General features: G+C 41.7%; 2 protein-coding genes across 3 annotated transcripts; both read right to left on the reverse strand.

The window, feature by feature from the left end:
* Positions 1 to 733: 733 nt before the first annotated feature.
* On the reverse strand, positions 734 to 8,303 carry LOC306798063 (high affinity choline transporter 1-like; the record flags this gene model as incomplete). The annotated part of the gene is made up of 9 exons (XM_079297865.1): positions 8,219 to 8,303; positions 7,537 to 7,656; positions 6,461 to 6,574; positions 4,763 to 4,918; positions 4,174 to 4,322; positions 3,527 to 3,670; positions 2,416 to 2,569; positions 1,676 to 1,893; positions 734 to 1,291 (listed from the first exon to the last, which is right to left on the reverse strand). Exons 2-9 carry the CDS (start codon positions 7,592 to 7,594, stop codon positions 734 to 736), a joined length of 1,551 nt encoding a protein of 516 aa, XP_079153991.1. The 5' UTR covers positions 7,595 to 7,656; positions 8,219 to 8,303.
* Positions 8,304 to 14,388: 6,085 nt separating this feature from the next.
* LOC306807829 (transmembrane 4 L6 family member 1-like) lies at positions 14,389 to 26,956 on the reverse strand. 2 transcript variants are annotated; one of them, XM_079317768.1, is made up of 6 exons: positions 26,811 to 26,956; positions 22,970 to 23,149; positions 19,838 to 19,903; positions 15,911 to 16,056; positions 15,018 to 15,204; positions 14,389 to 14,543 (listed from the first exon to the last, which is right to left on the reverse strand). In XM_079317768.1, the coding sequence occupies exons 2-6, from the start codon at positions 23,138 to 23,140 to the stop codon at positions 14,523 to 14,525; spliced, it is 591 nt and encodes a 196-aa protein (XP_079173894.1). In that variant the 5' UTR covers positions 23,141 to 23,149; positions 26,811 to 26,956; the 3' UTR covers positions 14,389 to 14,522. The 2 variants fall into 2 exon arrangements, with proteins under 2 accessions (XP_079173894.1, XP_079173895.1); XM_079317769.1 differs by having other exon boundaries at positions 22,970 to 23,152; positions 26,811 to 26,944.
* Positions 26,957 to 27,285: the final 329 nt, after the last annotated feature.

Consider the following 27,285-nt stretch of genomic DNA (forward strand, 5'->3'; position numbering starts at 1 on the left):
TCTGTTTTTCTATCTGGTTATGATTTTGTAAATAGTGGTTGTGTAAATCTTGCTTACTGAATAGTTAAGGGCTGTTGCTTTATCTCACCTGTTGCTGTCCTACCAGGTTGTATAGAGGGGATGTCTCACATATTCCCAGGCTTAGTGATCCACTGGCAGATACTGCAGTGGAGAGAGATGTGCTAAAAGGTTTGCAGTGTGAAGCAAAGCTTTGTAAAGCTTACAAGGAATGGTGCAGAACTGATATTACTGCTCCACTGCTGTGGCACTTGCACTGTTTACAGTAATTTGTGTTTTCAGAGGTTTGATGCACTCCCCAGAGGTTTGATTATGCCAATCCTCTTGCTGTTTAGTGGAAACAGGTCTGCTCACCTTTTTTTTTTTTTTTTTTTTTTTTTTTTTTTAATCAAGAATACCCAATCTATCAGACATTAATTTGGCTTCTTTGTGGTGAGAAAAGTATGTGACTTGGGAACACCCTAAGTGTTGGAGCAGGATTACAGCTTTGCTTTCAGGTGGAATACCAGGGGCACCTCAAAGCAACCACTGCTGGGGCCCAAGGTGTCCTGTAGTCACCACCACGAGGATGGAGCTCCATCACCATGTGACTTCAATAACTGCTGACTTCAAACTCACATGTTCTTGGATGAACAGAATGCCTCTTTATTTCTCGGTGAGGAATTTAAATAAATCATTAGTGGAGAAAGCAGAGTGATGCTGTCTGTGCCATGCTCTAACTGCTGAGCACACCGTGGCCTTTCAAATGAAGCCCCACATTTAATCGTGGTTCTCTTCCAGTGCAGTGGTTGGCAAACACTCCTACCTGCTGCAAGGGGATGGGGATGGCAGCTCCCCCCACTGTATTGCAAACATCCCAGCTGCGAGGGAGGAGGTTTCTCTGAAACAAAGCCTTGGCCAGGTGTGAAACAGCAAGGATTGTGCCCAAGGTGAGAAGCATGGTGAATGTTTTAAAGGGGAAGAGCTGGCGGTAGGTGCCGTTCACCAGGGAGTAGGCTGGGTAGTGGATGACAGGAGGGATGCCCAGGGCAGGCTCCCCTGCCAGCAGCCTCAGCAGGAGCCCAACCAAGAAGCCAGCAGCTGATCCATAGGTGTTTGTGCTGGGTGCAAAGAGGGCACAGCAGAGCTGGGGGAACAGGAGGGCATACACCAGCTCCCCGCTGAGGAACCAGAGGTCATAGACAGAGCTGGAGTGAAAAGCCAGACCAGCAGCCCCAGCCCCAAACACCACCATGGATGTCCTCATGGCCCACAGCACCTCTGTCTCTGAAGCCTGTAAAGGAGAGATTGCAGCATTAGACACAGTGTTTTCTGGATAAATGGCTCTGGTTCTGGTTCTCCCCAAGCCCTTGATGCTTTCAGGCACCATTTCCCACCAGCAGCCCCTTGGAGGGGCCCTCTGATTTTAAGAGTCATGGCTTTATGCTGTTTCCATTAATACCTTAGTCCCAATTTTATACTAGTCATGCTGGAATGAGCAAAGCTCACCAGTATGGGTATCCCTACCAAGGATATGAACACCTGGCTCATGTTTGGAGCTCTATCTCCAGAAATCAGTTCAGGACACACACCTCCAGTCCCAGGCTGTTTAGAAATGGCCTTGAAACAAAACTGCCTTTCCTGACACAGAAAACTACTGAATGCTGCAACCAGGTACCTTTTTCCTCAGGATTTTCCTGTAGATATTGTGAGCAAACATGGAGCCAGTGGAGAGAAGAGCTGAATCTGCAGAAGACATGGCAGCAGCAGCGATGGCTCCCAAGCCAGTAATGGAGATATATGCTGGGCAGAGATGTTGTAAGACAAGTGGTAATATCGTCACTGACTCCCCTCTCTCAAATGGACTTGGAAGACCATAGCTTGTCTGATTCCAGTCTTTAAAACAAAACAAGGAAAAGTCACAACAAAACCTTCGTGGACATTTTTGCTGGTTTTGAAACTGAATTTTCACAGAGGCCAGTCACAGAAGGGCTAAGAACTGAGATCTACTCAGTATTTTAGGACTTAGATTGATTTCTTTGGGCTCTTTTGTGAACTTTCATGATTCCCCTTAGCATGCTGCAGCTCCCACTAGATCAAAAATTTCCCTTTCCCTCAGCAGCATTTGTAGAAATAGGTGTAATTCCAGAATTGCCTCAATTAAAGGTCAACTTCTGCTCATGAGGAGAAGGGAATTAGATGAAATCCCATGACTTCAGCTGATTTTCTTGAATGTTCAGTGATCTGGCTGCAATTTTACCCTTGCTCACAGCCAACACAGGACTGATTCCCTGCATGGAGACTATGAGTTTACAGTACTGAACATCCTGATTCTTTCTGTCAAGAACCTTATTAACAATCTGTAGTAATATGTGCCCAAAACACATAGATTGTTCAGAGACAAACAGTTTGTTATACCTGTTGATGCTGCAACTGCCCCAATGAGCACGGAGGGGATGGCCATAGCAAAGCACCCCAGTCCAGAGAGGTAGGAGATGAGCCTTGCCTGTCCTGTTGAGGCAGCAGACAGCACCCTCTGAAAGAAAGTCTGCCACGGGATGCTCCCAAGCACCTGAAACATGCATAGGTTACCAGTGGTACCCACCAGCCTGCTGCAGGGCATCATCCATAGTAATCTTCAGTGTTATCAAATTCTCATTTCAATTGTGTCAGTGTTGCCCAGCTGTGACTCTTGAGGATAATATTTCTGATAGCTGAGGATTCCCTTTTCCTTTGTTATTGTGATGGATGTGAAATTTTAATGAAAACATGTTAATGGTTTGGCAGATGGAGAAAGCTGGAAAAATGGTTGTTTGGAATTGTGAATCAGGCACAGAGGAAGTGAAAAGAAAGTTTTTCAGGAATGCAGTTTTTGTAAATAGATCTACCCAATAGACCTGCTTTTAAAATGAAAAATAAACCCATAATTTCAACTTTCTTAGGACACAAAATTAATCAGATAAAATCTGAAGATTCTGTCCTCACCAAACAAGCTTCTATGTGTCCCTATTATCAGTTTAGTAAGAGCAGGACAACCTCCTGGGGTCTTGGCTATAGTAACCCAAAAATTGTGTTGTGCAGCAGAGCCAATCACACTGTGCTTGTTGATGATCTGCAGTCATGTAATTTTAATTTTTTTTTTCAAATAGAGGAAATTTTACATATTTATGTTAAAAGCACACTATTGAGGCTGCAAGACCAGAGTCTCAAAGGGTAGGAAATAACTCATTGGGTGCCAGGAGAGGAACTGGCTGCCTGGATGGTCTTACCCAAGAGGTATGTTCCTCCATGTGGGTACAGGATGGAGTTTCCCTACTGCTTCTTTTCATCCCACAGTTGAACCCTGGGTGTCCCCAGTCCATTTAGGTGGCAGCAGGTGGTGCTGAGAGACAGTTTTACACCTCCAGCCTGTGTCAACTGGCCTTGCAATGTAGGGGCTCCTGGCTGGTAGAACTCACAAACTTTCCAGACAGAAAATCCCCACACAATGCCTCTCCTCCCAACCACTTGTCCAAGAAATACTCCATACCAAGTAGAAGAAGTCATCCAGCCACCTTCCAATATACTCTTTTTCTATCTTCCCAATCCAAGGATCTTGGTAAGATTGATGAGTTGCAGTGTGATAAATACTTTCTGTTGCAGAATTCACCAGGGCAAAGGGGATACAGATCCACTAGGATAGAAATGGGAGTTGTTAACCATTTTCCCAGTGTCCTTGTTCTTGGAGAACAGATATTAAGTTAAGGTAGATGTAGAATGCAGTTACATAAGATTAAGCCTAGAATTAGAGTCTTCCTTTCTCCCCCTTCCTTACTCTAAATCTACAAGTTTCTGGTTCATGACATCATCAAGAACATGAGTCTGTGATTCAGGTTAATTGATATTTGTATAATTAATATAGTTCTAGACAGGTTCTGCAAACTTTACTTTTGTGCAGACCTTTTTGTGTTCACCCAGCAAGGCCAGTGGTTTGTGTGAGCACTGTCTGAAATGCACAAGGTACTTATAAAAACTTATAAAGTACCTTTATGAAGGTACTTATAAAGATTGTCACATTTTTCAGGAAACCTGCTCTACTAAAGGGGAACTGTAGGTCAAGGAAGTTATTTTTGGTCTGAGACAAGGACTTTTCCCTTTAGTTAAAAAACTGGTACCAAAGAAATGCACAGGACTTGCCAGGCTGAGGGTAATGAAAACCATCTGGATGACATCAGTGTAGGCAACAGAGTAGAGGCCTCCCAGCAGAGTGTACAGTATGACAGTGCATGCTGAGATGGTGATAGCCAAAGAGCCTTCAATATCCAAGATGACCCTCATTGTTGCTCCTGCAGACAAGGACAGCAGTCAAGTATTTTAAGACAGGTTTCATAAGTGCAGAATACAGGATAAATAAGGATATGTTATTTCCCTGGTGCCAGTACAACACACTGTATGAAAAATGCAATCTAGTGAGCATGCACAGTGGGAAAATGAGACAGCACATGATTCCTTCCTGCTCTGACTGCTTCACCTCACTACATGGCCATTCCAAAGCACTTTCTTTGCCTTTTTACATCTGGAAGATACAGACTCACACTGGAAGTGTTCTCTATTATAATGAATATACAGCACTATTTGCTTTAAACTTTAGAACATGTTTTCTAGAAATGAGAAATGCTTGTTCCTCTCACAAAAGGAGACATGAAGCACAGCTTTCCACAAAACCCAAATGTGTATCACACTCTGTCAGACCTTTAACAAATATAACAGGAAAGCAAGAATTTACCCAGGGATGCCAGGATAGCTGCAAACCAGAACAACTCTCCTAGCAGTGGTGGAATGAAGAGTAAGGTTCCCATCATGTTCCCATAAGTTTCTTGAAGGGGATCCATCACAGTCACATAATTCTTTGACCTCATTGGGTTAACAAAGAAGAAACCACCTATCAGGAAGTAATGACATTTTGGTAGAATTTTGCATGTTTTATATTCCAGAAAAAAAAAAGGTGAGAGTAATATGGTATATGGATATCAGACCCACCTAGTGAATGTGGAATTTGTACATAAAGGACTCTACAGAATGATGCAGCCAACCAGCCACTAGAGTTTACATTCATTTGCTAAATGTGAGGTTTCATCCATTCGAGGGGTTCCATCTTATGAAGGATATCTGCTTACAGCTGATATATATGGCCTTTCTGGAATGGCTACTGGAGGCCAGAGAGGACTCCCTGTGACACCCCAAGTGGCACAAATTACCTGGGTGACTGTAACAGGAGTTTAGCTCAGTGGATACCTGTATTGAATCTCCTCTGCATCCTCAAAGACCTACCAATCTGAGACAAAGCTTTCTGAAAAGCATCCTGGGGAAGATGTCAGTAGACTGAGTGAGGTACTGAAGACTCTTATTTGGCTAAAAAGGAGGGAAAGTTTTGTCCTCAGTCATGTAATACAACCTGTGATATATGGTCCTTTTCTGATTACATTTTTCATTTTGGTGGCTCCATTGTCTCTTCCCAAAACTATATTGTTTTAATATGTGCATTGTGCTGAGTCCCACCAACTTTCATCTAAATATTGGACCTCAGATGTGCAACCATCTCATTAATAGCAAAGAATACGTATTGTGTCTAACCCTGAAGCCAACAGGACTGCTTGTCTGGGCACTACTGACCTAAGCAGAGATTGCAGGATCAGACCTGCACTCCTCAGTTTCATTAGTAAGAATTACATACATAAGCAGTGCTGGCAATATATTTCCAAGCCTGATTCATATTCACGTCAGTTGGACTCTTTTCTTTGACTTGAAAATAAAGGTTATTGTTCTTTTAGAAATTCCTGTGTAAGGTCTGCACAGGTCTCCTTGCTTTCATCATCCTGTGTCCCTAGAGAGTTTTGGTATAACACAATGTGACCTGAAAGCAACTTTGGTCTTGGCAAGAGAGCTGAACCTCAGAGTTCTGAACATCAAATTCTCAGAGTTAGAAATGGAAATTCAAGTATAGAACACTGCACACTTAGCTTAGTTTCAACAAAAAAGTGACCAGCTATAAAGTAGCATAAACTGGATTCATCCTGAGATGAGACTACTCAGAAAAATGCATTTTAGTGGAAAAATCAAGATACTATTATTTTATCACACAGAAATTCCAAGGAAAAAATTAGATACCAATATTCTCAATAGGTGGTGAATTACAGACCATGTGAAAAATGCAATATGCACATAGACACATTTTTCTAAATCCTCAGAGAAGATTTTTGTCCTATAAATTGCTACAAGCAGGCAAAACTCTACACTAGCTCCAAGCTACCCTAACTTAAGTTTCAGTTCAGAGGATTGCATTATGGGTGCTTATTCTTGATATATGGGAGACTGAAAAAACAAAATCACATTTAAAATGAACCCTATATTCTGTCACATATCTTAATATACTCCTATGGTATATTTTTAAATCTTATGTGTCCTAATTACATGAATTATTTACCAATAACAAGGGACAAGGCAAATCCCACAGGTGCCTGGACCCACAGTAATCCTTTTGAAGGCAGGTAGACAGCTTCAGCTGTGCTGTTGATGTATGCTCCTCCAACCCAGGTGGCTGTAATCATGGAAAATGAAAAGGTCAGAATTGAGAGACATTCCCTGCAGTACACTCTGAGAGATTGTAAACATTTTTCTCATACAAATATTTAATCATACCTCTATTTTCTTTTCAAAGTTTTCTGCCCTACAGAGATATGCTGCTGACTATAGGCAATAGAATTAGAATCTCACTCTAAATAATTTTCCAGCTTCAAGAATGGATATCTGTGTCCATGGAAAAGCTCAATGTTTAAACATTTAGAGGCAGTCTGAATAGAGTAATTTTTAATTACTTTTTTTTCCTCAGAGGAAGGCTTTTGCTAAAGGAAATAGAATTGCCTTTGTAGAACTGTTCTCCTTCAAGAGCATCACTTACAGGATCTAAGAAAATAGACATTAGAGAAAACAAATGCAAACAGGCAATGCAGTCAGACAACAAACCTAGAACAGTGATAGTGCCACTGGGTATGCCTTTACAAAAACAGGTAAGGGAAGTAAATTTCACATTATGCCAGGCAGCAAGGAGAGAAAAGGGAAGTTGAGGGAAGCTTTCTCTTTAAGACAGAGACAATGCTCACTATGAGTGACAATTTATTTCACACAGAACTGGACTTTTCTATGAGCAAAATTCTCCTGTTATATCGGATAACAGAAACTGGTTCATAATTAAGACCACAGTCTTCCTTAATGAAAAATGTTGTATTCTTTTGTCAAATTCAATTTAACTCTTAACTAAAGTCTTAAATTAATCTCTTTAATTTAAGAGAATCTACATAAACATTAAGTTCTGCTCAGTGTAAAGAGGTTTGTAAGAATCCATCCCAATATGATTCATGAAACCATACTCCTTTAAACTCACACTTAGGCAAAATCTACCCTGACATTAAAGGAGTTCACTTCCTTTGAAATAAAAGTAACCCAGACCTATGCAATACATGTGTTTTAAGAAGAATTTCAAAGTCTTTTAAGAAAACTTACCTGTTGCAGTAAACAATCCAATGAAAACATTTATATTCCTGCCTCCAACCATGGCCATCTCTGTTGGATTCCTGTTCTGCTGATCCTTTCTGCTTTTCCAAGAAGCCCAAATTCCAGTGGCTAAAGTCAATGTAAAAAATACAGTCAGAGATATTAAGCCTGGTATATTCAGAGCCATTTGCTCTTGCTCAGTTTAGGTTATAGAGAGGAAAAATGGTGTGATGAAAATGTTCTTTGATCGAGTACACAATCAGAAAAAATCAGTGGAATAGTGGTGCCTTGTAAAGAGATTGCTGAGTATTTGCTGGGCTTTGCAACAAAAGAAGCAGTATGAAACAGAGTGATAAACCCAGAAGTCTGATAAACCCAGAACTGGAGAGTCTCAGTCTTTGGAAAAACACTGGCAATTCTGCAGCCTTCCCCCTTCTCCAGTAGATATCCAATCTTGTTTTTGTGAGGAGCAAAGATTAAGAGCATAAGAATTAGTGCTGATATGCATAATGGAACACTGATGTGAGTAGTATTACCAGATTGGTTAAAAGTAGGGGAAATGTTATATTTTGTCTCTATGAAATGGCATGAAGATAATATGTATTTCTCTGGGTTCTAGGCACAAGGCTATAGCAGAAGATAAGGCTAAGAATTCGTTTAAAGTTGACTAAACTAAACTCTCAGCATTTACCATTGACCAATGGCAGGAGCTACATGATGATACTCAAAACAAGCATTGGAAAGTGGTAGGAAAGCCAGGTGATGTTGGACTTCTCAGGGAAACTATGGGAATGATGCAGACTTTTAAACTTTGTGAAGCTCTCTGTAAACAGAAACATTTCTGGGAGAAAACCTCATACATGCATTAGAGAATTAAGCTGGTTACATTTATTGTACATTTATTGCAGAGTTGCCACACAGATATCTTTTCAGGTGCTCTGTCAATCTTTACCATCTGTCCAAGTATGGCCCTTTATAACCAATCCTATGTAAAATCTGCCCATTTTAGGGCACATGTATGGCTTTCCTTTGTTCATCTGTGGAGTGGGTAGCTCCTTTCCATGGGGAAATCTCAGATATCTTCTTCTCTGAGTGACAGACCAAATCTTTAGGAAGGTTTTCTGCAGACAGACAGGAGTAGCTGTGCATGGAAGTGACAGTGGGACATATCCTGCCAGCAGGACATGGTAGGAACACACAGGTGATGGCTGTGAGAAGAAAAGGGGAGAAGTGCAGGAACTCCATGATGTCTGTGACACCTTCTTGCACAAGGGGAAGTAAAGGTTTTGGTAAGATATGCAGTGATCTGGTAGGAAGACTCTATAATTAGTGTTTAAAAAGAAGTGAAAATTAAAAGAGATGAAAAAGCCTGACAACCAGATAATTACTTAACCTACCTTAGGATAAATATTCTTTTATATTTATAATCGTATGCTATTTTCATTGAGTAATGACTTTTAATTTTTTTAAAGTACAATTATTATTTTAAGTACAAAATTATTTTAAGTACAAAAAGGGACACTGTGCATATTAAAGGCACATTTTTTGGGGTGGTAATTAGAAACACTCCGCCTTAAATGAACCTGCTACAAGGTCACAGAAACTGCAGCTCCATTGCCAGTGGCACCATTGGTTTCTCTGGTTTGCCTTCCTTTCTCAAAATGAGTGCTCCACAAATTTTTAAAACAGCATACAGATATTAAGTTTTTTTCTACAAATGTTTTGCAGCATATTTTGTAGGCAGGAGCAGGAACAGGTTGAAGGTGCATGTGCCTGAGGGTGAATGCAGCCAGGTCTCACCCTCCTCTGCAATGACACTCCTTAGAGGACACCCCTGACCTTGCACCCTTCATATGAGGGTCAACTAAATTCAACATGCCCAAAGCAAGATTTGCATTTGTTCTTTGACATCTGCAGAGAATGTCTGGACTGACCCTGCTTTTTTTCATCTCTTGGGAAAAACCCAAAAAAATTGCCAGGCATAAAATTCTCCAGATAAATTTCATTTAAAGACCCAGAGGGGTGGAGGGCAGATGTGGTAGGACACAATGTAAGTGAGAACATTACATGATGGGATGAAGGAGACTTAGAGAAAGAGGATGTGTAAGACAGTTATCTGAATCTGGAGTGGTTTTGCTGATATACAGTGTAAGGAAGAATGATTGTAAAAATACAAGCTTATACCAAGAAGACCAGTTCCTCACTGAATCTGTTATAATACTCTTTTGCCAGTAAATGTCTCTCAGCTAATCTATCAGCTAATCTATCAGCTTAAAATCTATTTTAAGGGAGGGGGAAAAGAAATCTCACAAATGAAGAGATTTTTGTGGTGGGCTTTACTACCTGCTCATGACAGAGGGCTGCAGCTGTGGGTGCCAGCTGCTGTGCTGCTCACTTCAAACTCCTGGAGTAACCCATGGGGAGAAATCTTAGGGGTGATTGACTGACCTGTTTCTAGTCTTGTGAGGCAGGGCAGAGTGAGCACAGGCCTCAGACTGATGAACTCAGGGTTACTCCCAAGAGCAGTGACACCTGAGATGCCATAAACCTTTGAGATGTCCACTTGGCCAAGCAGAGGTTACAGTCCCTGTTGGAGACACCTTACACTCCTGGAATAGCAGCCAAGATATTCTGGTGTATCTCCAGAGTTCTGAGCTTAGGGGATACAAGTTCCTTCCAGTACCTGAAGGGAATATAAGAAAGCTGAGGAGTGACTTTTTACAAGGGCATGTAGAGTCAGTAATTACTTTAAACTGAAAGGTGGTAGGTTTATATTAGATATCACAAATAAATTCTTTACTTTGAGGGTGCTGAGGCACTGGCAAGGGTTGCCTAGATGAGTTGTGGATGCCCCATCCCTGGAAGTGCCCAAGGGTGTGTTGGACAGGGCTCTGAGCAACCTGATCTAGTGGAAGGTGACCCTACCTGTGCCAGGGGGCTGGAGCTAGATGATTGTAAGGTCCCTTCTAACTCAAACCATTCTTCAGCTGACCTCTTAGCTCTTACACCTTATTAGTTGACCTTGATGGAACAGACTCTGACAGGGGTTGTTGATAAGAACAGAGAAAGTAAGGAGTGCTGTGTACCAGCAAAGTTCTCTGTGTATTGTAGAAATTATCTGCACTGCAGTGAGCACTTACAGCTTTGTAAGTGCGAGTGCTGTAGTGAGCTACCCAGCTTTGAACAGGAAGGAACAAAGATGGACAAAGTAGTGGTCTCTGTGCCTAAAACCACACCTCTGCTCTGCCTTTCTGGGTTAAATGTGCTACATTATTGCTGATGGATTTTCTCTGTGGCCCATGGGCTTAGGACAAATGGGATGCTTCCAGGTGAGAGAGGTGCTACAGAAAAGGGCATTTCTGAAGGGTGCCTGTCACTCCTCTGGAGAGGGACAAGCTCAAAGAGCTGGTGCTCTGTAGGAGATGAAATAAAGCACTCTGAGAGTCTGGAAAGGTTAGGGGTTTTTAAAATTCCCTTTGGAATTTTTTAAAGTTTGTTTGTACAGAAGAGTTCACCTGGGAGCAGAGGCACAGGGCTGGGACAATAGAGCAGAGGCCAGGGCACTCTGGAGTCTGCAAGGATGAACCTCTCACTGGTTCACATTGCTCTGCAATCCAAAAAACATCTGAGAACATCAGAGTGCCAGGGCCTGAGGCATCTGAGCCATTTGCATCAAAATGAACTGACAGCTCCTCTTGAAATGAGAGGGTATAAACTAGTGTGTGGTGTCCTGCCCAGGTATTTGGATTGCATCCTTGATCCTGACAGCTGAAATATGGGGCTGTTGGTCTCCAAATATTTACATTTTTCAGATGATGTCCTTGATCTAAAGTTGTATTCCTATCCCAAGTTCATCCTAATTGCAAGTGGCTGATCTCCTGCACGAGTTTCAAATGCAGGAAACTCATGAGAGGGGTAATTTCATGCAAACCCACCATATTTAAGTCCTTAAATCACAGCCTATATAGTGTGATTGCACAGTGAATTAGTATCAAAATTACACAAATATTATTGTCGTTATGTCTGGGTAGTTTTTGACTATGAATTATTTAAAGTTGATAGATATGGAAAAAATGGATGGATGGATGGATGGATGGATGGATGGATGGATGGATGGATGGATGGATGGATGGATGGATGGATGGATGGATGAATATAGAGGAAAGCTAGATACAGAAGAATGAGTTCCTTTGCTTTACTAAGTTCTTCATGTTTACAATACAAAAGGATGAAGACAAGGACAAAATTGCTCTTTTCCTTTGCTAGGAGATTTCCCTGAAAGAATTCTTTCCATTTTGGAAAAAATCCCAAACCAATAACTTAAAATCTGTAGTAGCCCTAATTTTGAAGCACAATATCTTTAGTCAAGCCAACCCTCTGTTCTAATCAAATTTTTTATTATATTTAGTATTATGTAGACATTTTCTTTTGAAGCCTTGCCCACCAGAAGAGCTTGGGTTCACAGGTCTCCCCACATTGCTCAGCATGAGGAGCTGCCCCTGTTGCAATGCTGGCCAGTTCCTGGAGAAGGCTCTGGTGATACTTCTGAGAGGACAGGCTTTGACTCATGTAAAAGGTGATTTGGGGGACCCAAAAAAACATAAGCTGAAATAATTTCATCTAATTTTAGTCACCTTTATGTATTTTCAATAAATGAATTTTCCTTGTGTCAGCAAGAGATAGCTGCTTGCTCTGGTCATCCACACCTTCGTGTTGTTAGCTCCAGATGAGACTCTTGGATCTCTGGAGTGAGAGATCATCTGTGAGCGGGTTCTTGCTGCTTTTCAGCTGGCACTAGATGTTCCTTTCCAGGGTGGACAGATGTTCCTGTCCATGGAGGACAACTGAACTTTGCTCAGAAAGGCAACATCTCCCACTTGCCCTGGGCATCTCTTTCAGTGTGGGCAGGGGGAAGATTTCCTCTCCCCAGGACCTTTGTATCTTGATGCCTGCTCTAGAAGAGACTTCTTCATGGTGGTTCAAGTTAGATACTTCAAATCTGCTTACTCTGTTGTCCCATTTATCTTCCTGTTGGAGGTAGTTTGAACTCATAAATCCTTTAGACCACACAAATCAAGCCAGAAAATAAGTTCAGAATAGCAATATTTAATATTTACACATATCAGTGAGGCCAGTGGTCACACAGCTGGCAGGACAGAGGGTGTTCTCAGGAGCACACAGACATCCCAGGCAGGACAGCCTGGAACAAGCAGGTGACAGCAACACAGAGCATTTATTCTTCTGTGCTGGAGATGGGCCAGTGGGTATCTCTTCCTCTCCTGGTGCTAGCACAGCCAAAGTTGGCTTTATTCCACAGGTGAGAATCAGAGAGCCAAAACTAAGGGATGAAGAAGGGTGGGTATTTTGGGACTGTGAAGAGTTCATAGAGCCCCTGTGCTGATGAAGGAGTCTCTCTCCACCTGACTAAATGTGAATATCCTTATTTCCCACTGTCCTTTAACTCTTTTCCTGGTTTGCTGCCTGCTGTATGTGGTTGCACTGTCCATGTTTCACTCCTGGCAATGAACATGAGCTTTTCAGGCCACCTGGCAGGTTTGGATGCACCTGTGATGGATTGCAAACTTCAGCAAGTCTTACCCTTTCTTCTTTACAGAAGTGACATTGAAGTTTTATAGGATAAATTTCCTGCTTCTAGGGGTGAAACTATGCTCCAAGGTGCATATGCTCCTCATCTAGGCAACTGACTCCATTTTATATAAAGGAGAATGTGAAGTATTTTGCCTGCTGCACAGCACAAGCAGCCATGTATGTCTGCAATAAAGAGCTTGCTCCAATGCTACAGTGCAGAAATATGAACAACTTTGAGAAAACATAAATCAGGAAAAATAGACTCCAAGTGCCTTAAATATATTCAGGTTTTCATAGCTGCCTACGTGCATTCAGTATGAGAAAATATTATTTCATGCTTTGTCTGACAGAGGAAAGACAGTTCATGTCCAAGAATTAATCTTTGAGGATGTGTCTAAAATTATGAGTTTTCTGAAATTTCCCAGTCATGGATATTAGCTCAAGTTCAAGAGCTGGCTCTTGAGTGATGATGGGGAATTATGCAGTTCCTGGTTGGTATTACTATTGCAAAAAAACCTAAAGTTGATGCAATTTGCTGCCTTCAGATTATATCTTCTATTTATTGCTAAGCTGCATGTAATTACTACATATATCTGTGTTTACCTTTGGTGAGTTAATTCCTTGATCCCTGTTAGTGAAATTCTTAGGCAGTTTCATGAAGGCAAAATTGGTGGTGAGGTTCTTCCCCCTTTTGTTGAACCAGACATTTTAAACTTGCTGCAAACCCTGCTGTCTGTGTTGACCCAAATGCTCCCCTAAGGCTGCCACAACACTCAGATGCTCCTGAAGAACAGATTTAGAAGTGCACTGGGCTTTGGCAAGGGGATCTGGCTCCAGGGGGGCAGAAAGAAGCTGAAAACCACATTCTCCTGTTGCCTCTGCAGTGTCTCAAACATTGCTCTATATATTCCCAGCTCATCCTCATTCAAATCTGTGAGTGCCCCAATTGAATATTAATAGGAACAGCCAGGTGAGCTCACGGTGGGATTTGGGGAGGACAGGACAGTATTTACATCAGCCAGAGAGCACCTGCTTCATGCAGCTGATAAATGTACACATTAACAGCAGCTGCATTTCCCACATACATGAGAGGGCAAGTGGTGATCTTTTATCTGAGGACTGCTGTGCTTTATACACAAGTACAGCAGTAAGGGCCAGATAGATTAATGTTTTAGCCAGTTCCTGAGGTTTAGCAGGTCTGTTTAGAGAGATGAAAATGTGGAGTCTCAGACTGAAATGATCTAGCCCTTTTGCACCCTGACTTCTTTATAAAAAAATCATTTTGCCCTGTGAAACATCTGACCATGTTTTTTGTTGTCTCCCATAAGTAAAACAGTACAGTGCACTATCCTTTTTGTATGTGAATTGGTAGTTTGGGGCTTGTCTTGGCATTCCTTGTAGGTCGTTCACATTCCAGAAATATTTGTCTGAAAGACAATGAATGAAAGATGATTTGTTAATATTCCATGGGAAATCTGACTTACTGCAAATATCTTGTACAATGAAAATAAACAATGAAAAGGAAGCAGTAGTGATAAGTGAAATTTGGAAGATGTTCTGTGAAATTACAATATTACTACATTTGATCAATTTAAAACATCTCTACTTTTTTTCTCTCACTTACAAATACTGGGGAGGGTCATTGCACTTTATCAATAAGGCTTCTTAAATATGAACAGAACCATGCAATGAGTATGTCAGTATGTCATACTCTTTAGAAAAATCTGAGGATCAGGTTATCCCTGACTGCAATGTGACAGACAGAAAGTGTGCAAATGCATCTGTACTGCCCAGAGCAGCTTGTCCAGAGACTGTGCAGATCCCTCATCTCTCATGTGCCATTCCAGAGCCTGAAAAATAAAACTGGAAAGAACATAAAGCATGCTTTACTGCATACCAACCTTTCTTCTCCTCATACATGTGCCACATATGAAGCCAGTGAGTCCATTGATGACTTGAATGAAACAAAGAACAGCTTCAATCACACCAATGACCAGGAGAATAGAGAAAAGGACGATATTCCAAAGGATGATGTTTTCAGGTTGTTTGCAAATATTCCATGTTGTCTGGTTAAACAAATAATTGTCTCTGTGATAGAGGAAAATAATTGGCAAGGTATTAGAAAATAAAAACTTGAGAATGCTTTCTGTGTTTTCTGGCATTTTATTTTCTGATTGGTCAAAGCTGGTGATCCTCCCCAGAATTTCCTTTGCAATTGGTAATTAGGAAGGAGAGCCACATCTGTACTTTGTTGCATACACAAAAATCTACTCTTTGTTGTATGTCAAAATTATGTTAATAAAGAGAAAGGTCTGCGATGGTTTTAAAATGTGTCTCTACATTCTCCATTCCTGCTGTGGTGCCTCAGCCCAGTCCATTCAATATCTCTAGCTCTGGTTAGAAGAGCATGGTTGTCAAGGTTGACTTTAAAGAAGAATTTTGCTTCTCAGAAGTAGTTAGTGCCAGCTGAATCCCTGATAATGTAACAGATTAATGTGGCACAGTAAGCAAACATTTCCCTTTGACTCCAGTGGGAGTCACAGCTCACAGGTGTTTTGAAAGCATGGTACAAATTGCACAAGGGGCTGGTGGCAAGCACAGCAGATGAAACTCAGGCAATTTACCCAAGAATGAAGCCCTGGTCAAAGAGATGACCAGCTGGAACATGCTATTGAGTTTAGGTGTACACAGGGTGAACCATCAGTTCATTTTGGAAAAAATCCAAGTTCACTTAAAAAGGATAGGGTAGAGATCAGGGAAAGCGAAACTGGATGAGCTTGTCAGCCATACTCACTCTAGAGTGTCATTCCTGAAAGGATAGAGGTATTCTCCATCACCTGTGTCACACAGAGGACCCCCAATCAGCCCCAATGAAGAGATGACCACACAATATGCTCCTCCTGCGAATCCCAGCACAGACAGGATCACTGACAGCAGCATCTGAAAGGGAAAAGACCTTCAGCATTGTGTGAGGTTTGAGTAGCAGGGAGAGATCACAATGAAAGAGAAAAAAATTATCTTTCTTGTCACTTACTTTATGCTGAAACTACTACTGCTACTAAATTTATGGAAATAAAGAGTAGTTTACTTTTTCCGACTGTTGTAGCTGTCCTAGGTGTTAAAGAACTTATTCAGAGTTTTATCTTAAGCTATCAATTATGAAAAATCTGGTGAGTTTTTTTGAAAAGCCAGTATGAGGTCAGTCCTGGATTGATCTGTTCTGTATCATGTGCATTTGCATTTCCAACTCTTCACCTTTCTTGACCCTTGCACGAACTGAAAAAAGAAAGCAAGTACTGAACCAGGTATGAAAGCAACAAAGGATACATTAGTTGTTTTTGCTAATTGATGGAATGCAGAAGAGCCTTTCTTACTGCTGCTTTCCTTCATTTTGCAACACCATGACACATGATTACCACTTCTCATGTTGAGAAATCTAATTGTGCTGCATGTGGCAACAAGCCAGCAGTGACTTCAAATTGTATGTAATGCACTCATGTTTTACATCAGCCACTCCCACACAGATGTTACTTTACTCCATTCTGGGCTAGTTTTCTAGTAATGAATGAGATGTATCTGGTTGCTCTTTGTCTACAGAAACAAAAATCCCAGGAGGGTGCTACTGGTGGTGCATCTGGGAGAGGCTCCCCAATAGTCTTGTTAAGAATCACTGTTTGTGGTGTTCACAACTCTGCCAAGTGAGGGAAGAAACTGTGGGGCAGACTGATACAGCCAGGAGAAGACTGGAGCAGAGAGAAGGCAGCAGGCCTGCAATAAAGTCAGGGCAGTGGCATGACCAAGGAAGCACATACAAAATACTCTCATCCATGACTCAGGTTTAAACCCAAATATCTCAAATCTCATAATTCCCTGTTTCCAGCCAACACCAGATGAAATCCACCAGCCCACAAAGAAGGTAGGAATCTCCTAGTCCCAGATGTTCCACAGACCACTGCACTACAGAGTCAAATGGAAATATCCACCATCCATGTTGGAGATTTTTGACAAAGCCCTGAAAAGGCTGAACATATTCTGTCTGAATGTATTCAAGCTGGTGAATGCAGTTTCCAGCTTGCCAGCTGACTGCTTTCTGTGGAACCTTGCAAGATGCTGGTGTGTGAATTGGCTAATTTTGTGTGTTGTTTTGCCTCTAAAACAATCCTTGAGTTAAAAGTTGCTGGGATTTCTCATGGGATTTTTTTAATCATAACTGATTAACAACTCAGTCTTTTCTTGCAAAGCTGGATACTTTTCTTTAGTCTTTATCTGCGTGTTGTCTGGATTGCCTCTAGCAGAGCTCCATTGTCAGCAGAATGTGGGTAATTTAGTCTATTGTCCTGGAAGTGTCTGGGTTGTAGCTGTCTCTCACAATAAGATCACCAACCATGCCTTGTGGTGAAGGTGAGTGACTGATACTGTCTTTAAAACTCCTACCTATTCTGAATCACTTTCCCCCGTTTGTTTGCCCATTTACTTCAACTGCACATTCTGCTTCTTGGTTGAAGGATCTTAATTATGTTAACAGTTCATTTTAGTATAGCATAGCAGTACAGGGCATCCCAAAGATAATTATGAAGAAAAAGTCAAATGATATTTTGGTATTATGATGTTTTATGATAGCAGTTAGTACTAGTAGTACTTGCCAGTGCTGTCTCTGATGACTGTGCTCTGTCATATGATTGCCTCATTTGGAATCTGTTTACTATATGAATAGCCTCATCCCAACTATTTCCCTTACTGTGTACAAGATCATCTAGACAGAGACTTGCCCCTGAAAGAGGAGTCTGAAGTTGCTGCAGCTGTTAGATTGCCTCTCCTCAGCATTTTCTAGACATGCAGGGGCATTTCCCCATTTTATCTACTGATCTGGAGACTTTTCTGGAGGCTTGCCTCATAATTTGTGAAAATCCAAGAATTTTATTAGCCATTTCATCATCTAAAACTTTCAGCATTTTCCCTAGCTGTACTTCTCATTAAAATATTTCATTTCCTCTTTTGTGTCCTTAATTGCAACAGGAGGCCTAAGCTGGGATACTTGAGTGTGTTGAAATTTGTTTCCCATGATGTTGACCTGTTCTGTACTCCTGAAAAAAAAAAAAAAATTGCTGATAATTTTTGCTGATTTTCCCTTCTTTATCAATTCAAAATTGAATTGTCCCTGGTGAGCTGATGAAGACTCTTAGAATTCAGTGTTTGAATGTTTGCATCAGCTACATTGGTGAAGTTACCAAGTTCCTCCTGTCCCAGCTTGTGCTGCTCTTTATTAATCTGGTTCTTGTTCCATACACATTTCTTCTCTGTTTCTTTGTCTGGAAGTGTTTTTATAATTTTTGGTTTTTTGATGGAGTTGTTATTCTGTCTGGTTATCTGGATATCTCTGCTTATGTCTGTTTGTCTAGAAAGCTGTTATGGCTATTCTTGTTCTACCAGGAACTCCTAAGAAGACAGAAATACTGGAGTATCTGTTTGCTGATGCAATGAGAGAAGCTGTGTTTTGGGTAGACTTTTTCCTCATCATGTCAGTGCAGTGGATGATTTCAGAGGTGTACGTGTTAAGCTGCAAGACACTGAAGCTTTCTAAATCTATTACTTTCCAAATTCATTACTCCATAGTGCAAGGAAAATAAGTCACTGATGTATGTTTGTAAGTAATAATTTAAAGTTGATTAATGAAAAACCTTAATGTAGCATGTAATCACTGAAAACTAGAGAGCTCACCAAAGTGAATGAGAAACACAGTAATTTTTATTACTGTCAAAGATACTTTGGCAGTGTGTAAAGGCTTTGATGAAGTCTGAAACTATTTAACCAGGAATTGTGCAAAATCAAATAGAACAGTCCCTGCCCTGAGGAAAATGTTACATTTTAATTGAACAAAAAGTCTGATCAGTAATATTTAACTTTTTTTTTTTTAACTATGATAAGCAATTTTGCCATTATGAGTATTCAGTGTAAGTTATCATTTTGTACCTAACATATCCAAAGCAGAAAGATGCCCAAACTAGCCTTTGGATTAGAGAGGCTCCTGAGTAGTTCCACGAGGGCTATTTCTCTGCCAGTAGGTGAAAGTGGTTGTGGACCTCTCAGCAGATCAATCCAGATCTACCTCCCAAGGAGCTCTGGCACTTTGGGAAGTTGCTGAAATTGTGAATGTTTGAACAAATTCCAGGAGTCCTCTGCTCTCCAGGACCTCACACCATACCCTGCCTTGCATGTGCAGCCCTTATAGTCAGGACATCTGAGCACTCCTACTGTGGATAGCTGTGCATTTTCTTCCACTCTCCACAAAGCAAATTTTGCCCGAGGTTTCCTCCCTTGAAGAAGAAGACCATCAACTTTCAGATCTCCCTGTAACACTCACCTCTTTGAATGTGTGGAAAACACTCTTCTCAGGAGCGCTTGCTTTATAATATTCTTAAATATCAAGGAAAAAGTCTCTCTGGCCTTTCTTTAGGTGTCAGAGAGCCTGAACTGTGTTTTCTCATTCCATATGTATAACATGTGGGCACATGTGAGCTCCTGGTCAGAACTGCAGGATGCTGAGCTCTCAGCCCCAGCCCAGGGACGCTGTAGATCAAGCTCCTCTTCTACGTTTCCCTGACATGGCTGCTGACAGTGGTGTGCTGGTTTGTCACTGCACATTTCCACCTGCTGAGCAGCCATCTAAAGAGCTGTTGCACAAACTCTGTAGTGCCATTTCAACACATAAATATCCACTTACCCCACATCTGTTAGCGCAACATCCTGCTCCACCTGCTCCCAGCATCATGAACGCCGGCAAAATAACCTGTAAGAAAAGCACTGGATTGGTGTGCAGCACTTCTGCTGGGCTGGTTTTTAAATTCTAAGAGCTTGGGCAGCATGTTCTTTAAATACAAGTCACTTTTTGACTCTTCTCTGGGAATTATACCTGCTTGGATGCTGGTGCTGCTGAAGAGTTTCTCAGAAATAAGTGTGGGATTACAGCTAGAGCTGTCTGGCAAATTGCTGGTGCATTAATTCTGATTGCTGAAGCTATACTGCTTTTTTCAGGGTATAAAAAGGTTCAGCACAGTATTGTTGAGAGTTTTTTGTTTGAAAGAAAAAATGTGTCAGTTCTGAGAAAACTGAATTTCTGCCCAGAAAAGATACATAGCTGGACTACGAATCATGGCAGTTTAAGCCTCCTGAGCATTCCACTCTGGATTTTAATTAGGAAATCAACCTTGAGCTTCTTGAAACAGATCTGACTTCGGTTTGGTTGATTGTTTGGGGTTTTTTTGGTTGTTTTTTTTTGGGGGGGGGTGGTGTGCGCTGTTTTTTGTTTGTTTTTTTCTTTGTGCTAAACTTCTGGAAAACCTACAAGATGAACTTGAGTCAATAGGGAACTTCCAGCTCACATCAGCTTTCTTCATGGTAATTATCAAGTGGAACTGGACCAATACAATTCAGTCAGTAGCCATCTATGACTCGGGATATAATGCTGCCTTATAGACACTCTGGAGTTAGGAAAAGTTGCCTTTAGTTTGGTAGCCAGAGGGCAAGAAAGCTTTTGTGGGTCTGGCTGTGCAGCCAGCACACTCCCACTGCCTTGTCTCTACACACCAGTGCTGGTTACAGCATCTCAAAGAACAGCACAAGTAAAGGAATATTTGAGAAAGTAGGAAATGGTTACCATAAAGTGAATGGAAGAAGGAGAACCCAAATCAATCAATCAATCAATCAAACAATCAAAAAACATAAAAGGTAAAAACTGTAAAAATGACCTGATTAGATGCTGGCAAGATTTTTTTCTCAAGTAGAGCAGGGAGAGCAGAATTACCATGATGAGCAAAGTGCATGGAATTTATGTGTGTAGTGTGAATATCTCTATTGAACAGTGTGGGACAATTTATGAAACTTGCTTAGGTCTGTAGGCTCCTAAGTATTTTTCAAAGGATTTATTCTCTGTTGCCTTTTATGCACACCCTAGAGGCAACCTACAGCACCTACAGTGGTGGCTGGACCACATCTGGAAGCCTGCAGAAGTAGAGCATTGAGGTTGAAAAGAGGTTTGCTCCTCTTCCTGCAAAGAAAATAATAAATAATCTTAAATAATCACAAATGGTCCCCAAGGCAGCCTCAGCCCTGGTGTTCAACTGTCTGGCACTCAGAAGAAGAGTTAATACCTCTGCCCATCAAACCAACACTCCTTTTCCTCCTGGGCTGTCATTTTTCTTTTGAGGTTTCCCATCTAAGCGGCAAACACTTTTGTGCCATCTATTAGCCTGGCTCAGGATGAAGGGTTTGCTGGGCAGCTTTCTTTTTATGCACTGCCTGATTATAAATACCTGCCTTTTGACATGGCAATGAGAATTTGCTGGGTTTGGCTGTTGTCAGTAAAACAAGAGCTGTGTGTGGGCCATGGCTCAGTCAGGCATTTCCTTGTGTTGCACACAGGTGTTACATGAGGAAAAACGTTACTATGACACATAGAGCCAGTCCTACTCTCTTTACATCCTAAATATTTGAAATAAGGAAATTGAGAGGTTTTCATGTCATATAATTTCCATTAGAGATTCATCAGGGGTGGAGGAAAGGGTGGAGCTGGCTGCTCAGCCAAAGACTGATGATCTATCAGTCTACAGATAAAGTTCCCAGGTGGAGGGAGGTTTACTGGCTCACAGAGCTAAGCCAGGCTGTTCTGAAATTTCTCCCACAGTCTTGACTCTGGAGGCTGCGTCCCAGCTGTTGGGGAGATTCTCCAAGATCACACAACTTGTTGGCTTGCTTCAGTTGCCTTTGAGAGGAAGCCAGGTGCATGGGGGAATATATTGCAGCTTCATCTTTCCTCACTGTAGTGTCAGGATAAGAACCAGACTCCAGACATGGGACATTCCATCCCTTGTTTTGAGTCCTTAGGACACCAAGAAGCCAATCTTCGTTTTCCCATGCTTCCAGCACCTGGAAGATGGAGCTGATGATAATGCTTTCTCTCCCCTTACCCTGTGGGCATTTCTCATGCTGTTTTCTGGAAAACGTGTACGCTCAACAGCACTGTTTGTGGATCAATAATTACTCCTAATGCCGTGTTTTGAAGGTCAATGCAAATTTTTCCTTCCCTCTGACTAGTTGTTCTCATTTTTGATGTATGTGGTGCTGGCCACAGGCAAGTCTGTGTGGAAGGCTTGAAAGAAGACATGTTTTCAATGAGCCTGTGATGCTCTCACATCTGCCTTTCCTTTCATTGAACGCCAATGACTCCTGGGCTTGCAGAGATCCGAATTTTCCACAAGGTCTCTCATGTAGTTCCACTTCTTCCTTCTGCAAACCCATGCTTATGTTCAAGCTCAGCATGAGTAATAGGCCCAAGTGGTAGCCACAAGAAGAAGCAGACGAGCTGCTGGTGGAGAACAGTTTATTGAATGATCTTATACCATGTTTCTGCTTTGGAAATTATGAGTATGAACCAGATCCACGCAGGCTTTCCAGAGACTAAAGTAGCAGCTGCATCATAGTCGGACTGTGAATGAGATTCACTTTTTTCTAAGTTAATTATTCTTAAACATTCTTTTATTTTTTGGCCAGCTCTGTGCCAGTTTGCCATCTGCCTAGTACTGTTCATATGCATGTTACTTGCTCAGCTTTTTAACTGCACTTGGGTAGATAATTGAGAGCACACAGGGAGCAGGCTTTCTGATTAACTGAAAAGATGTATTCCCCACTTTTTTTTGCCTCTTTTTGCATTTTCTTAGTTACATACCAAATTTCTCATTTAAGCTCTCACAAGTTTATGCAAAACACATTTTTATGACCTTTCTTTTAACTGAGTTTTTCTTGCCCCCAAATTTAAAACAGAACAGAACAAAAGCCACAAGAAACATCCATCTCTTACCAGTATCCCAGCTCCCAGAATGCCATGGAAAAACCAGACCAAATCGGTTATCTCGCTGAGCTGCAGTACTTGCCCATTGGGGAAGTACAGGAGAATGTTGGAGACAATGGCACATACTGCCAGTGGGAAGAGGGTGATCCCAATGCACTTTGAACACTTCCCTGTGCACATGGCAGCTCTCTGCTCAGGAAAGACACAGGAGGTTTAGGTTACAGTAATGCAGGGAGCACTGGATTTCAGCAGTTTTATTCTTTAATGAAAGAAGAATCAATTTTGTATAAAGAAATGTTTCAGGTAAGACCTACACAGGTAATCCTGTTCTACAGACCCTGCTCCATTCAGAGAATTTATTTAAAATTAAATTATTCAAAGCTGGGATGTTTAATGGAATTTGTTTAAAATGGTAAACCTATGTTGGTAGGAAATGAACAGAGAGTTTCATTTTAGTTGTTAATGGGCAATTGTCTGTCCATTAGAGATATCAATAAAAAACCATGACCTCACAAACAGATACCTTGGCTGGCAATCAGGGCTAAGGCTTGAGTGAAAGGAGAGGTGCATGCACTGGGTTTTCTGGGACTGCTGTCTTGGGAAGCTGATTTGAAATCCCTTGCACTGAAGGTCTAGAGGAGCAGGAAATGGCTTCTGTGTGGTTTTCAGCTGGGGGAGTGGTTCCCTGTGGGATGTAGCACTGCTTCTGCGAGCAGAAGCATCAGTGTTGAAATAAGCAGATGTTGCAGTAGCTGTGATCCAATGAGAAACTTGAACAGAGAGAGATGAGAAACTTTGACCCAGGAATTGAAGAAGAAAACCTCTTCCCAGGGATGGATGAAGAGAACTTCTGTTTTTATGCTAGAACAGCTCAACCTTAAAATAGCTCCCCAGTAAGTTGACAAGGCTCATGAAAGTAGCTGTGGGAAACCTGCAATGCATGGGAGGGACTTTCACACTGAGAACAGATTTTCCTTTTCTGGTTGGCTGATTTACTGTGACCTTGAAGCCACAAAAGAACTGTTACTTGTGGAAACGTCTCCATAGCATGGCAAGAGAGACTCCTCTCCCTCAGTGTGCTGAAGAAAAACTATTTTAGAGGTGGTAAACTGACTGAAAGTCACAAGTTTTGTCTCTTTACATGGTCAGTGGGAAAGAAAAGAGGGTGTAGGGAGAGGAGAAGTGTTCTGAAGGTTTATTCTGATTTTCTTCTTATTTTTTCTTTTAGTTCTGTTAGTAAAATTTTCTTTATACCCTTTAAAAATTTGAGCCTGCTTTGCTGTCCTCCTAACCCTTTTATCACAACAGAAAATGAGTAAATAATTGTAGTGGGTGCACTGGCATTTGGCCAGCACTAGACCCACTACAGCTACCAATGATACCATGTGAATATTCAACCCTGCCTTGGCACTGGGACAAGCAGGGAAGTCTACCCATGGTGCTTTCCAGCTGCATTTCCTCTGTTTCAGTCAAAACTACACCCTTGGCAAGAACTGGAGAAATATTTATTGTTGTTTACTGTGACGTGCTTATTCTGCACATATGGGTAGATAAGACTGTGGATTATGGGCCTGTTTGGCACCCACCCTAAAATATCTCAGAAGCTGCAATCTTGTCTAATTCTGTGTCTATTTGCTAAGGGCAGGTCAAAAAGCCATTCCATCTCATTTTCAGAGGTCTGTCATAGCATACAGTAGCTTAGTATTTCGTAGCACTCAGGTTATTTTTTAAAAAAATCAAAGAATCGACATAGATGAAGCATTGGTTGAGAGAGATCTCTTCAGGTGTCCAGTCTGACCTCCTGCTGAAAGCAGGGCACTACCACCAGCTCTAGGTCACTGTGTCAGCCATGGCTTTGTGTAGCTCAGATTTAAAAACCCCCAAGGATGGAGCCATCACTGCCTCTCTGGGTGACCTGTTGCAGGGCTGACCCAATCCCTTGATGAAAAAGTCTTTTCTCGTGTCCAGTCTGAAACTCCAAAGATGTAAACAGGGCTGTTTCTCCTCATTGTATCCTCTCATACCACTCCATCACCTTGGTCACCTCCCAGTTTTTTGTAGGCTGTTATCAGATCCCCTGTTCACCAAAGTCTATAGCCTCAGCTCACACTGCACCCATGCTGTGATCTATAGACAGAGAGAAAAGCCTGACTGGTACAAAACAGGATCCACAGATATATCTCCATGTCAGTTTGGAAATTTTAGACTACTGGGTCAGAAGTAATTGAACTTACATACTACCTTCAATTTTATGGCACAAACTGATCACAGCTTCTTTATGATGTTTTATCATAGCTTTATTCCAGCTCATGGCTTTCAAATGCATAAAAATATAAAATGTGCATGAAAATACAAAATATCAAGCTGTGGATTTCTGTCCTTGGAGAGAACTGTCAGCTTACAGGCAAGCCTGTAAGTTAACATATGCAAGAGTAGAAAAAGGACTGACAAACACCATTTCATGCAGATGCCTTTGCTTGCTATGGGCAAATAGTTTCTGTAATAACTGTGGCAGTCAGCAGTGAAATGTCCCTCAATTTACTCATGTGTATTGGCTAATCCAGAAAGTTTTATGACAAAGATTGGTGTGGAGAAGGTATTAAACAGGCTGGGAACACAGAAATCAATCAAGGTTGGGTTCCCAAGCAAGGAAAAGGCCCAGATGAAAGGTAGCTTGAAGCCATTTGAGAAAGCCAAAGACAGGCTAAAACAGACTTTGGTGACAGAATGAAGACAGTGAAGAGAGAAGGTAAGATAGAAGGTGAGATGTCCTCAGACCTCTTCAGCTGAGAGGGAAAACAGAAAGACTTTTTGGGGTGCCATATATTGCTGTCAAGCAGCTGTGGTTGCCAGAGATGATTTCTGAGTTTGCATTTCTACAGCAAAAAAATTAGAATTTGTTCTCTTCTGCCATGAGTTCAACAAGAGCACTGTGCCTTTTCTCCTGAGCACTTTGCAGTCATGTTGAGCTTTATAATCCATCTTTAAAATAAGCTAACTGGCATTAAACTATTCTAGATGGGATCATTTTTTAACAGAGGTACTTCTGTGTTTGCGGTCATTACCTGTTGTTTATACAGAGCTCAAAATTTGGCAAAGCACTTTGCAAGCAAGCCCTGACTCAAGCAGATAAAAATCTAAACAGACCAACAACGTGCAAGTGAAAGATGGAGTGAGAATGGGAATGGAAGAAAATGGAAAGAATACTGGATATTTCTCCTGTCTTTCAAATAACCAATGTCTAGGTTATTTTTTTTTGCATTGACTCTTGCCCGCCTGCTTTCCCATCTCATTCCAGCTTTAGCTTTTCCATTTCTTTGCCCAACCTCACCTACTTCCTCTCCCCAGAAAGAAGCAAACAAGCACAGGCACAGCCTAAGCTCCTTCTACAAAAGCTAAGCCTTGTAGTTGAGCTATAAATTCACTTCTGCATCTTTCGTCCATCGCTGGAGGGCCCAGTTCTTGCACGGCGCAAAGCACCACGACGCTGCTTTGTCTGAAGAACTGGGGGTTCCAGCTCATTCTCTCTGACCTATCTCAATACCACTTCAAACTGCAGGGAGAGCTTAACCTAAACAACAATCACCAGCCCTAGTGAGAGCCTCTGCCACCAGAATCGATGCCGCCTTTCCACCTGCGCACATCAGAGGATCTGCGTGCGTTATTACAGCTTAGGAAAACACTCCGGTTTGCCAGAAGCACTTAAACCACTTTATTAATTAACCAAACAAAAGCACATTCTACAGCTTCGTTAAGCAAGGTGGCTAAAGCAAGCTTCTAATTTTTAGTGAGGTTTTCAGAAAGTTTTTCTTTTTAATGCTACAGTAAGCATGTAAATACTTTTGCTTACCTTCCAAACAGGCTAAGATGGCCTCCAGAGTTCCCCACAGCCAGCTTCAGGCTTTCCAGCTCCTCTCTCCTGGAGTGTGGCTGTGTGAGCGAGGCACAGCGAGGTTTTTGGGTGACGGCCTCTCTTAAGCAAATAGCTGTTTCTCTCTGAGAATGAGGAAATACCCCAAGTTATCCCTGGTTGGCCAGCGCGAGGCTGGCGCGTCACCCACGGTTATTGATTATTTCAAGGCAGTGTTCCAATGGTCAATGCCTCAGCCCCCGGGACACGTGGATGGGAGCAGCAGAGACATTTTTACAGCTGTTACCATTTCAGCTGCGTGGAGCTTGGCAGAAGAGGAAAGGCAGGAGATGGCAGGGGAACAATGAGTACCTGGCAGAAAATGTGGTTGGAGCACGAGGCGGTGGCACAGCAAAGTCTGGCCACTGGTGTGGCGTCATCTTCTACACACCAGGCTGTGGCTATTAAAATTCAG

This window comes from Erithacus rubecula, assembly GCF_903797595.1.
Source record: "Erithacus rubecula genome assembly, chromosome: 1".
NCBI classification, from domain to species: domain Eukaryota; kingdom Metazoa; phylum Chordata; class Aves; order Passeriformes; family Muscicapidae; genus Erithacus; species Erithacus rubecula.